Genomic DNA, 13,740 nt, shown 5'->3' on the forward strand with positions numbered 1-13,740 from the left:
GGTGAAGTTGGTTTTCTTAAAAAAGCGACATATTTTGTGTTAGAAAGATATTTATGAAAAGGGAATTAAATTTTTCATATTGCCTTTTTCAACAAAAACGACACATTTAACTTATGACAGCGAAATTGATATATATTTTTCACAAATAACAACATAATTCACAAGGGATCACGTTTATGTCCAAGAAAAAGCTTCAGTACACTCTTTTTAGTCCACTTATGCTCAGCATTTTATTAAATATATTACATGTCCACTAGTTTATTCAATAAACTAATGGCGTTTTTCTATATACATAAAATAAGAGACAATTGAAAACTTTAAACCACTGTCCTGAAAAATCGACCTTTTAAGTTGTGACACTGTTCATGTAAATGAGCGACATGTACATTGAATTTCTCAAAATCTTTATTTTCCATATTTTTAAATATTAAATTATGTGTATAAAAAAATAATTATGTTGAATATAAGAACTCTTCAACACCGTTCTTTTATCTACATGCGTTATAGGAAACTAGATTCCTTATATGCTGCATTTCTAGTACTATAGTGGGAACTTTATTTATTTACCATTATATAACAACAATAACAAAATATTTACTAAATATGTGTTTGTCCATGTATTAATCTGTAACGAAAAATTCGCAAGCTTTTGTCCCAAAAAAGCTCCCATTTTCACAACTATGGTTGTTTTCTGTATACTGGGAATAATTATGAGCTTTTTAAGTCTGCAAGCTTCACATCAACTATGTATATTTCATGTATATACACATGTACTTGTACATTCACAAGCTTTTCAAAAGCTAATAAAAGCTAAAACTTGCAAAAGTAAAGTTAGTAATTGTTGCCAATTCTTTTAATAAGCTTATGGGTAAGTTTTAAAGTTACAGCAGAATAGTTTGTGAACTGTAGCTCTATACTGGTGAACTGTAGTCCCAATGAAAGCAGCATTTTTCACTTACTTAACTTTGGCTTTGGTCAAAAAGTGCCTAGTCACAGCTTTCATCATCAGAAGTAGTCGTAAAGAGAAACGTTAAAAATGAAATACTCTTTGAAGTGCCGAAAACTGTCTTCACTATTTAATTTTTCTTTATTTATAACTAGCAGACCGCTCCGGATTCGCACGGGTTTAAAGGGTTAGGGGTAGTCACGATTTTCAAAAAATCAATTTTTTTTTGCATTTTCGTTATGTGTAATATCTTAAAAATATACTCTGAAAATTTATCCGATAATTGCTTTTAGAGTTATACTCCAACACGCTAGTGTGAAACTTTAAATGCTTTTTTCTCAAAACTATGGTTTTGAACTGGTGACAACTGTAACTCAAAAACCGCTCGGTAGAGTTTAATGAAATTCATATATAATAAACTCAGGCCTTATCCGTAGGATTTTTTTTTTTCAAAAATTTCGATTTTTTAAGACCAATTAACTGTTGATTTTTTCCCGAAAATTAAAAAAAAATTTCTGAGACCGCCATTTTGTTAATTTAAAAAAAAAAAAAGCTTCGGACAGGCCCAGGATTATCTATTTATAAAACAAATTTTTTTTATCCGATTGATTTTAGATGAATCTCCAAGGACTTATGATTGTCAACGCAAGGACCTTTTTTTGAAACTGGGTCTACACAAGCACTTATAACTTTGGAAATTATAATTATCTTTTTCAAATTTTCGATACCTTAAGTCGAAACATTGTATAATAATGTCAATTATTACTTTTATAAAATAACATGATTTAATAGTAAAAGAAAATTACTGAAAATTCTCATTTTTGGTGTCTCTGACTACCCCTAATCTCTTAAACAAACATTTCAAAATTTATAAGTTTTTACACACTCTCCCATACATATGTAAGTACTTTCCCGTTTCTTGCGTGGGTTCATTTTAAAAAAGAAAAATGAGAAATATTCGAAAATGAAATTATATTTTATTTGCAATGAGCTAAAACTTGATTACAACCTCTAGTCTTTGTAGTCCGTTGTCCGCTGAAGGCGTTGGGAACGCTCAAAGTTCGACGCCCTAGTGCGATCTTGTATATTTCTAGTATTTTGTTTTTCAAGCCGCTCCATACTCGACTTTCAAGCGGGAGGTTTTGAAATTTTGTTCAGCAAGCAGCTGCCAGCGCTCGTTACTCAACTCTCTGACAAGACGATTTTCTATTTCCAGAAAGTTGAGATTCTAGCAATAATAGCAATATGGCCTATGTTTCTCGGGGTGAATGTAGCTATCCAATGGTGAAAGAGTTTTTTAAATCGGCACAGTAGTTTTCTTTTTCTATGTTATTCTATGTACCTATATTGCTGCCATGGCCGATTATAACAGCAAATTACCCAACGCCTATAGTTCGTTGTAATTAACTATTAAATTTTTTCAAAACAAAAATAACATTAGCGAAAAAAAAAAACAATTATTCTTGGGGGTCAGAGGCGTACATGTTTATATATTTTCTGTTGCGCTGTAATTACTTTGACTTAATCCGCACTTTTAATACTCTGGTTAGTGTTTACATGTACATATCGCTCATTTACTTCAATAGTGTCATAACTTAAAAATGTCGATTTTTCATGAGAGCGGTTTAAAGTTTTCAAATGTCCCTTATTTAGCAAATATAGCAAGATACCCATAGGTTTATTGTATAAGCTAGTGGCAATTGATATATTAAATAAAATACTGAGCATAAGCGGAACTGAAAAGAAGTTTACTACAGCTTTTTCTCCGACATAAACGTCTTCCACATTCTTAAAACAACTGTTTATTTTCTACCCAACAAAATGCAATTTTTATACAATATGGACAATGGCACTGCGCACATTTCTGCTTTGGAAACTTAAAAATCGTGTTTTTTGAGTTATGACACTATGCATGTAATTTGGAGATATGTATATATACCCATCAGCTTCTAATGTTGTTTTTTGCTGATATAAATTATTATTATTACACATTGCAAAGGCTATTGCTTGACTTATATTCGGTACAATTTTAAGAATTGTGGCGCATAATTTATGTTTTATTACATTTATAAGTTCATTTTCCCAAAAAGGTGAACTGGTGCTTGATTAGCTTTCTGTTTCTAGAGGGTGACCAAATAACGCCTTCAGTTCCCCTTATGCTCCGTAACCAAAGTTGGCAAAATACTTGAATTATGACCAAACGTGTACTATTTAGGCTTTAGTATTAGTATTTCTGTTTGAAATGACTGCATTTAAATAATTAATATTCTTAAATGGAGATTTCTAGCAGCATAAAAAATATATGTATATACAGATATTTTGATTTAAGGAATACAATCGCTATATTTCCTTTTTTTGGATTCAATTAAATAAATGTTAATATGCAAAAGCCATGGTTATTGAATGATATTTCAGGGATAATATTCAAAAGATTTAAAAAAATTAGGAAAATCGTGTTTTTTTAATTTTTTTAGAGCACTTTAAAATAATGTCATCTTTTCTCGGCTTATTTTAGCTTATTTTTAATTTTGATTTTTAGTGAGTGCCAATATATTCAGGAAAGTGTACTGCTTCCTTTGTTTGCAATAACTACGTATATCCGTTCCGTCCTTGAGTGATAGAGGGAATCTATATAATTTAGCGAAATCTCGTTGCAATTAATGGTTCTTCTGCATCTTCGAATTGCTTTCCTTCTTCAAAAACTTTCCAAGTCAAGCCAAGTCATATTATTAACGTTTTGACTCGAAATAAATATCTTAACTAATCGAGCGTTATTAATCGGAGCATTATCTTGTAGAAAAACCCATGAGATAGGTCCGAAGAGATATCTAACAGAATAACTGACTCCAATGTTGTTTTGAAGCGCTCAGCATTTATTTTCTGCTCAATAAAAATATAATCTGTTCTTTTTTAATAAAACGTGATGGCATCCCGTACCATTATCCATATGTGATGGCGGAACACACTTCTTCTTTGGGTAAATCATGAAAATAGTATTGGAGACCATCGGGTCACTCTAAATTAAAACGTTTTTTATCAGTTAAAAAATCTGAACGCCAATCATTGAGTCGAGAGTCAATTGATTGGAGTGTCATATTGATTAGACTTTTTTAATTTTTAGACGCTTAAGATATTTTGAAATTCTGATTGTACACGGGACGATTAACAAGCTTGCGTTTGCTTGACCTCAGATATCCATTTAGTAGATTTGGAAGCAATTCTAACATTTTTATGATCTAATCGTTCTTTTTTTTCGCCCTTCAAAGCTTTTTTCATATTCCTCTGGATCTTTTAAATATCTATCAACAGTTTTTGGAACGGCACTTTTTTGTTTGGCAATATTTCGATTCAATAGTCCTTGGGAGTGTTAGAAGTTTATATTTAGGCGTAAATATTAGCTATTCCTATTTTTTTTTTAAATATTGCTAAAAACCAATTGACTTTTTTATATTAAATTTTTTATTAATGAAAATAACTGCTCTAAAAACAGGTGAAGTGTGTATAATTCAATGACCAATTGAAAGCCTACGTGAATAAAACGAAGTTTCTAAAGTCTTCGAATGTATAGTTATGCTTTCACAAGGTCAACTACAGCATACCTGATATAAAAATTGAACAGGATCTTGAAGGAAAAAATCGTTGGGTCTAACCTATGACCAGCAGTTATATAGTTATAAAATTAATATAGAAATTTATTTAGTTCAGCGTTTTTTATATAAAATGATATATAGTCATATTATAAAGTTAAATCTATTATTGTTGGTTGTGATTACACATGTTTTTTTCATTCAAGAGCAATTGTAAAATGTGGTCAAAGGGTCACGCTAACACAAGTCAAATATATTTATATGTAAGTGAATTAACTTACTTACTGGCACACAAATGCTGACATACATTAATGTAAACAAAGGTTTATTTACCTAATTCATTTAATAATTATTTATCTAAATTGTCTCAAATTAAGCCATTGCCCTGCGATTTAAGCCCAACGCATGCTTGTAATTATTAACGCACTTACCCTCTAGGCATTTTTTGAATATAATAAATATTTATGTGTACAAAAACTGTATACTACCTGGAAAAAATGGCAATAGTTCCAATTTAAAAGTCAAACAGTCACAGCTTTTATTTTTTAAAACGGCTTCTCTGCTTGTTGAAGAGACACAGACATTCATACATGTACAGTAAAATAAATAGGCATAAAATATTCCAACCCACTTTATTTTTATCTAGAACTCTAGTCAAACTGCAGTCAAATTTCCTACAGGGTACATATGTAATTTTCAATATAAAGACAGGTCCATTAAAAATTAAAACACTGAAATGTAAACGTAAAAAAAATAAAAATTTTATCTCCAAAATAAAGTATTTAATAAAGTAAGCTAAGTTTCTACTATTAGTGTATAAACAATAGTCCTAAACCAAAGAGTATGGAATTCGCGGATAAACAAGATTTTTTGAAACTGATAATTCTAAGTTTAACGTTAGCATTATGGATTTACTGGCTGTGGACGAGAAAAGATTTTTACAGATTCTCATTACGTTTCCCAGGATTATTTGGATGGCCGCTTTTTGGAATATTATATCGCATTAAAAGTCAACATAGTACGTATTTACAATTTGTGAAGTAAATTAGTGACATTTCTGTGTTATTAAGAGTATGATGCATACAAATTGAATGAAATTCTTAATTTTCAATGTGTTTCAAACAAGTAATACCGGGCTTCTTCCCAATTATTCTAAAGTGATATCGAATGTATAAATGAAAAGTTCTACTCTGTGATTAAGCCTGATCCACTGGAGTATTGAAATACGAAATTTCAATATTTTTCACTACATTTAAGAATGCTCCTTAGCTAATACGTAGTTACGAAAAAAAATTTAAACTACTTCGAGTATTGATTTCTTAAAAAGTATATTCAAATTGCAATCAATACAAAAATTACAGTGTTCTTGCCACTTTTTGGTTCATTTTTGGTGGGTGATTGGAATTTAATAATTTGTAACTTGGTGAATTGGATGATTGTGATCTCTCGTTTCACCAAATTAAGTTTTTGAATACCAATTCATACATAGTTGCTTTTTTATAACGCAAATAAATCGGTAGATTTTTAGCATCAAGAGTAAACAAGAGAATGTACAAGCGTTTTAGAACACTTTCCTAGTAAAAGTCTTTTAGAATAATCGGATAATTGATAGCAATATCAATAATTTTAGATGATCCTGTGTAATTGACTGATATCGATTAAGAGTTCGAAAGAAAATCCACATATTTTTATACGCTCGCAATATGTAGCACAAAGTATTATAGTTTTGTTCACCTAATGGTTGGTTTAAATCCTAAAACTAAAGAAGCAGATATAGGGTTATACATATACATAAAGGGTGATTTTTTAAGAGCTTGATAACTTTTTTTAAAAAAAAAACGCATAAAATTTGCAAAATCTCATCGGTTCTTTATTTGAAACGTTAGATTGGTTCATGACATTTACTTTTTGAAGATAATTTCATTTAAATGTTGACCGCGGCTGCGTCTTAGGTGGTCCATTCGGAAAGTCCAATTTTGGGCAACTTTTTCGAGCATTTCGGCCGGAATAGCCCGAATTTCTTCGGAAATGTTGTCTTCCAAAGCTGGAATAGTTGCTGGCTTATTTCTGTAGACTTTAGACTTGACGTAGCCCCACAAAAAATAGTCTAAAGGCGTTAAATCGCATGATCTTGGTGGCCAACTTACGGGTCCATTTCTTGAGATGAATTGTTCTCCGAAGTTTTCCCTCAAAATGGCCATAGAATCGCGAGCTGTGTGGCATGTAGCGCCATCTTGTTGAAACCACATGTCAACCAAGTTCAGTTCTTCCATTTTTGGCAACAAAAAGTTTGTTAGCATCGAACGATAGCGATCGCCATTCACCGTAACGTTGCGTCCAACAGCATCTTTGAAAAAATACGGTCCAATGATTCCACCAGCGTACAAACCACACCAAACAGTGCATTTTTCGGGATGCATGGGCAGTTCTTGAACGGCTTCTGGTTGCTCTTCACCCCAAATGCGGCAATTTTGCTTATTTACGTAGCCATTCAACCAGAAATGAGCCTCATCGCTGAACAAAATTTGTCGATAAAAAAGCGGATTTTCTGCCAACTTTTCTAGGGCCCATTCACTGAAAATTCGACGTTGTGGCAGATCGTTCGGCTTCAGTTCTTGCACGAGCTGTATTTTATACGGTTTTACACCAAGATCTTTGCGTAAAATCTTCCATGTGGTCGAATAACACAAACCCAATTGCTGCGAACGGCGACGAATCGACATTTCACGGTCTTCAGCCACACTCTCAGAAACAGACGCAATATTCTCTTCTGTACGCACTGTACGCATTCGTGTGGTTGGTTTAATGTCCAATAAAGTAAACTGAGTGCGAAACTTGGTCACAATCGCATTAATTGTTTGCTCACTTGGTCGATTATGTAGACCATAAATCGGACGTAAAGCGCGAAACACATTTCGAACAGAACACTGATTTTGGTAATAAAATTCAATGATTTGCAAGCGTTGCTCGTTAGTAAGTCTATTCATGATGAAATGTCAAAGCATACTGAGCATCTTTCTCTTTGACACCATGTCTGAAATCCCACGTGATCTGTCAAATACTAATGCATGAAAATCCTAACCTCAAAAAAATCACCCGTTATATCAAAATGACCAGGATGGCGAGACGAGTTGAAATCCGGATGCCTGTCTGTCCGTCCATCCGTCTATCCCCGCAACGTATTACTTGAGTAATAATTGAGATATCTTGATGAAACTTGGTACACTAGTTTCTTGGTACCATAAGAAGGTTGCTTTCGTATAATGCGCGAAATCGGACCACCACCACGACCACAAAATGGCATAGCCGAAAATCTATAACGAGCTATAACTAAGCCATAACTAAGCCATAAATAAAGATATGAATGTAAAGTAAGGTACAGAGAATCGTACCATGAATGTTAAGTGGGCGAGACACCGTCCCTACTAAGTTTTTTCTGCATAACTCCTAAACTACTAAAGCTATATCAACCAAACTCTCTAGAGTAATTTCCCTTAGCTACTTCCTTATACTGTCTAAAAATAAAGGGATTATAACCACGCCCTCCTCCCATACGAAGTTTGAGTTGAAACTTTCTAAAAAGCTTTAATTCAGTAAGCAAAAACACCAGAAACCTTAAATTTAATTATAAAGATGGTACAGAATGGTTGCACTCCAATTGATATACAAAATTTTAAATGGGCATGACTCCGCCCACTTATGTGTCAAAAACCATATTTCGACCAATTTCAACGAAATTCGGTTGGAACCATTTCCTTAGAAACCCAATTCTATAGTTTTAAAAAGAGCCAAATCTATTCACAAACACGCCTACTTCCCATATTTCACCATTTTTAAGTCCAACTGCTCCGTTCACTTTACAATATATAAGCTAAGCACCAGCAAAGATATCAGAACAAAAATTTGCACAAACACTGCATTTCTAGTGTGACATAGCCCGAATAAATCATCAAAATCAGACTTTAACTTTCCTAAGCCCCATATATCGAACATAAGGACCTTGAAGTTTACGGCTCTTGTTTATTGAAAATATCAGTAAATCTCCCAGATGTTCTAAAGAAATTCTATGGAGATGTGTTCCTTTTAACAATGTCCAAAATAAGGCCAATACTTTCTCTAGCCTTCATATACCTCAATTGCGACTTCTCACACTGCTTGTGGAATTTATACTGTTAATATCGTTTCAAAATTAAGTAAAAGATTAAAAAAAAAGTAAAAAATTAAAAGCTTGGATATAATGCAGCTCGTTGTCAAAAATAGTTGAAATCGGTTCAGGAGTTACCCCAGTCCCCATGTACTATATATAAAGATTTTTGTTTTCTAGTGGACTTTATTCCGATTATGTGAGTCAAATTGTGTGTTCTCTTCATAAAATTAAATAAATAAATTACGAGAGTATAAAATGTTTGGTTCCATTCGCACTTAGTTCATTATTTATTTAATTTATTTACAGATATTATTCAAGAGTTTGGTAAAATATTCAAAGACTGTAAGGCCTATACAATTTGTACTTGGATAGGCATATACCCGACCATTTTAACAGCCGACCCACCGTTTATAAAAGATGTGCTATCATCAAAAGAGTTGCTCAACAAAGCCCAACCAATATACAGGCCACTCTATGACGCATTCAAAGGTGGTATTTTATCAAGCCCAGGTAAATATCAGATTTGATGTACATCTTTAAATGTTTATAAAATCAGTATGCGTGTACAAATGGGATTGGTTGAACTAGGTTTTTTTTGGTAGTACTTGCGCTGTACAATGATGGTTGAGTAGACTAGTAGACAGATTAACTACACAAATACTTTACAAAAAGTTTAGGATAATATAACTCGAATAAACCTATTATTTTATTTTATGGGATTAGCTGCTTCCTCTTCCTAAGAGGATGGAGTCATATGTAGAAGTTCACGTAAGTGAGCAAAGTTTCTGACTGCCATTTACTTGGGAGTGGCCAGGGACGATTCTTTTGCATGTGACTCAAGCAGCTCACGACTTCCGGTCGTAGACCAAGTATCCTCTGGGTAGCCAACATACATCCGTTTGGAGGCGGCGAGCTAAAGTGAGAAGGCGAATCCCGCTTATGCGGTTGTGCGTAGGGTGTGGGACCCACAACATAACAACGAATAACCAATGAGCAGGAAACGGCTATAACCGCGTAAGCGGTGCCTACGCCAGTCAAGAAGAAGCTGCCTCAAGCCTTTAAAACTGAATTAAAACACCGTTTTATAAAAAAAATTTAGTCAAGAAGCAATGCTTTAGTAATATACAAATTTACAATAACGTAAACACTTTTCTTTGGATGGATATTTGCTTTTTTTCTTCAAAATTTCTTTATTTATTGGATCTGCTCGTTTGAAGCCTAACAATAAATTAATAACTATGAATTCCCCCAAACATGACAAAATTTTAGATAATGATTATGATTATTATAATAAATTAATAGTTAAGGTATTAATTGGTTCTTCTCACATTTGTAGTTCAAAAGAACGAATAATCACTATTACAGCTGCCACTACAATAAAAAAATCGAGCATTATAGAGCAAATAGAAAATTTGATGTTACTAAGTAACGAAAAAATTGCCCAGCTTGTCAGATTTACACTTCCTTACTTCGTTTGTTAATTAAAGGAAAAAAATACACGTGAAAAACTACCAAATAACGACTAACTATTTAACAGAGCTAGGCTGAATACTTCTATCAAAAATGATTTTAAAGTAAAGTATATACCCATTCAAAAATAAGTAATCCACTATAGTCTAATAGCCCTTAATATGTATGTATGTATATCTGAAAGCGAACGTCCATTTTCTCTTTTCTCATAAAAATTAAATAACCCATGTCTTATGAATATAATTTAATTGGTTGAGTTACATTTTAGCGGACGAATGGCATAAAAATCGCCGTTTGATAAATCCAAGCTTTTATCATAAGGTACTGACCTCATTTTTGCCCATATTTAATAAGGCTAAAGATGGAGCTATTCAAAAATTCAGTGCATTGGCAAATGGTGAACAAGTCTTTATTAGCGAAGAGTTGCAAAGGTTTACATTGGGTGTAACAGTTGGTAAGAACATTAAATGCAGTTATATTACATATAATTAATACAAATAAATTTAACTACAGAAACAACAATGGGCAATGTGATGCGAAAAGGCGATCAGGTATCAGAGCAATTAGTGAAAGCCTATGTAATGTTAGTATAAATATTTATATAGTAAAACAATTCATAAATAATGTAATAAAACACATTTAGAAGCATGGATAAACTGGCAACTGAGATATTTTTAGCTTATGTGAAGCTGGATTATTGGTACACTCATTTTACGAAAGCATCAAAGGAATTTATATACAAGTATGTTGAAGAGGTAATTACATAGTATTATAAAACAATGAAAAATATTCCTAAACATTTATCGTGAATGTGGTTTACTATTTATTCAGCTTTTATATGGGAAACTCTGCCAAACACCAACTAAGGAAAATACTCGAAATAATGTCAATATAAACTCGGAAAATGCTGCAGACGAGGATAATTATTGGTATGGGAATCAATCATTTAATGAGAAGATACCGAATATCTTCATTGACAGAGCTATACATTTTTATCGCGAAGGAAAAATGTCGCATCATGATCTCATTGGTGAAGCGAACACAATAGTATCTGCGGTAAGTAAAATAATAATCTGAATTTTAAAATTTATTTTACTACTTACGATCCAATAACGCACACTATCATTATTTATTGATTGATTAAGGTTTTTTTACCCATTAAGACACAAGGTTTTATGAAAATCTTAAATTTGTTTCAACAGAAACATTCAGATAATGTTAAAGGTTCTATATTTTCTAGGGTGAAACACATTTTTCTTATATTCGGCAGAGGATTAGGATTCACATTATAAATATTTTCAAAGAATCCCAAAGAAATATATTTTTTTCGTCACAATAATTGAAGGTCATGATTAAACTTTTGAAGAAGTATATTCTTTTGAAGAAGAACTATTGGTAATCCAACACTTTTCACTCGTTAAAAACTCATCGTATCCTTATTGCACTTACTTTAAACACTATATATAGTGTTATATATTATACATACATATTCTAACCTATTCTGATAAAAAAAAATATATATAACGATGTATAAATATGTGTTTTTGTACACTTTTTATTAACAATCGCATAGGCTTTTGAGACCTCTGCCAATGGAATATTATCAACTCTTTTAATGTTGGCCATGCATCCTCCCGTACAGCAAAGGTTATTTGAAGAAATCATAAATATGTTTCCTGATAAAAATTTCTACATGGATTATGAAAATATTACTAATCTACCATATTTGGATATGGTTGTCCATGAGACTTTGCGCCTAATGCCCGCTATACCCATGATTGGTCGCCAGGTGGTAAAGGATACAACACTGAGTAACGGTTTGGTGTTGCCAAAAGGAATGGAAATTTTAATTTCAATATTCGATTTGCATAGGAGATCTGATATTTGGGGCGCAAATGCAGATAAGTTCAATCCTGACAATTTTTTGCCAGTTAATTTACAAGAAAAACATTCACATGCATACATACCTTTTTCGAAAGGTATTCGAAATTGTATAGGTAAGCATTTCCACTACATTGTATTTAAGAATATATGTATATATGTATATATTTATTATTATTTTTCTCACAGGTTGGAAATATGCGCTAATGGCAATTAAAATACTATTGGCAGGTTTTGTTCGGAACTATTCTTTTGAAACTAGTGTAAAATTAGAAGATTTGAAGTTTTCGAATAATGTCACACTCAAATACACTAATGAGCCTGCATTTACTATAAAGCATCGTGAAAATTAAAGTCCTTATTTATAATGAAATGAAATCTATGTTATAAAAATTATGTTGTTATTTATTAATTAAATAAAATATTTGTTATTTATTTAGAGATAGATAAATCGGTTTTTACACTCAGCCTACAGTCTTAAGATTAAAGAGAACGCTTATATGCTTGTATATACAAATGATATGAATATTAATTTTTCTTATTCGAAAATTTTAATAAAAAATTAGATAAAGATTCTGATAGTGAATATTAGATAATGTGCTGGATAATAACTAGGCCATATACAGTCATAGTTAAAAAGAATTTGGCAAACCAGCATGACATGAGCCTTTCGCATACCCAGTTTGGTTATTTCAAAGTCTTAGAACCACTCCTAAATAGGTGTTTTACTTTTGAATTTCTTAATGTATATGTATGGAACTGGCAAGTTGTCAATTTACTATTTTGGTAAATTTCTCAAAAGCAGTTGCTTTAGAATTTTATTTGAACGATTTTCCCATTTTTGCCGCTACACTTCTATTTTTTATCAATTTAATGCATAAAATTAAATTCATTAAATATATGGTTTGAGGTCGATTTATTGAGTCAGTAGTTTATTGATTAATATTTCAACATTCACTTCGTTTGACTGATAAAAAGGTTAAGGAAATAAGTTTCTTTGAGGTATCAGTTATTGTTGTCATTGCTTAGTTTATAAAATTTCAGTGTTTTAGAAAAAGTAATAATTTATTTACAAGCGTGAACTCACCTAATTTTTCTCCACCAACAACATCACGAATAGGCTGTAACAGTAGTAGCACTATAATGTGCAAAACTATCCATTTTAAGCGGTTTATTGATAGCCAAAGTGGATTACACAGCAATTCCATTTTTCTTTTGCTGGATTGCCTGCTATGTTTGGTTAAGAAGGGATTCTCCACACAAGAAATTAACAGTGACACCACTAAAATATTATTTCAGGTGCTCTCATTTCGTTTTGATATCCTTTATGCCTCCTTTTTATTGAAAAAGTCACAATTTGTTTACTTTTTGTGCACGTACATACATACAGTAAGGATTCTTAACTTTCAGTCAGATTTTAATACACTTCATAATTAAGAGCTGACTTCACTTTGATCCACATGCAATTTCATGTTGCTTTGATTTTTTACCAAACATTAACCATAAAACGATGATTTTAAAATATAATTAAATATTGGCAGACAGGAACTTCTTTCATTAAGCATTTTAGTATCTTATTCGGTGCCAAATCCACATCAAAACTAAATTTACAAAAATTTACAAAAAAGGAAAATTAAAAATAATAAAAATAATAAAAACAAGTTAAATAGTAGTATTTGGTTTATCATTTTATCGATAATGAAGGCGCC

General features: G+C 32.0%; 2 protein-coding genes across 2 annotated transcripts in view; one reads left to right on the plus strand and one right to left on the minus strand.

Annotated features, from left to right (window-relative positions):
• LOC105215743 (uncharacterized) overlaps positions 1 to 13,627 on the minus strand; it is a 30,559-nt gene extending 16,932 nt beyond the window's left edge. The window contains exon 1 of the mRNA XM_054230757.1: positions 13,119 to 13,627. Coding sequence (XP_054086732.1) covers positions 13,119 to 13,239 — 121 coding nt within the window. The 5' untranslated portion in view covers positions 13,240 to 13,627. The remainder of the gene's footprint in view (positions 1 to 13,118) is intronic.
• Positions 5,358 to 12,470, plus strand: LOC105215796 (probable cytochrome P450 313a4). Its single transcript, XM_054230767.1, has 8 exons — positions 5,358 to 5,551; positions 8,987 to 9,190; positions 10,419 to 10,604; positions 10,664 to 10,733; positions 10,794 to 10,905; positions 10,982 to 11,206; positions 11,724 to 12,147; positions 12,221 to 12,470. The coding sequence occupies exons 1-8, from the start codon at positions 5,377 to 5,379 to the stop codon at positions 12,382 to 12,384; spliced, it is 1,560 nt and encodes a 519-aa protein (XP_054086742.1). The 5' UTR covers positions 5,358 to 5,376; the 3' UTR covers positions 12,385 to 12,470.
• Positions 13,628 to 13,740: the final 113 nt, after the last annotated feature.

The sequence above is a fragment of the Zeugodacus cucurbitae genome, chromosome 2 (assembly GCF_028554725.1).
Source record: "Zeugodacus cucurbitae isolate PBARC_wt_2022May chromosome 2, idZeuCucr1.2, whole genome shotgun sequence".
Classification (NCBI taxonomy): domain Eukaryota; kingdom Metazoa; phylum Arthropoda; class Insecta; order Diptera; family Tephritidae; genus Zeugodacus; species Zeugodacus cucurbitae.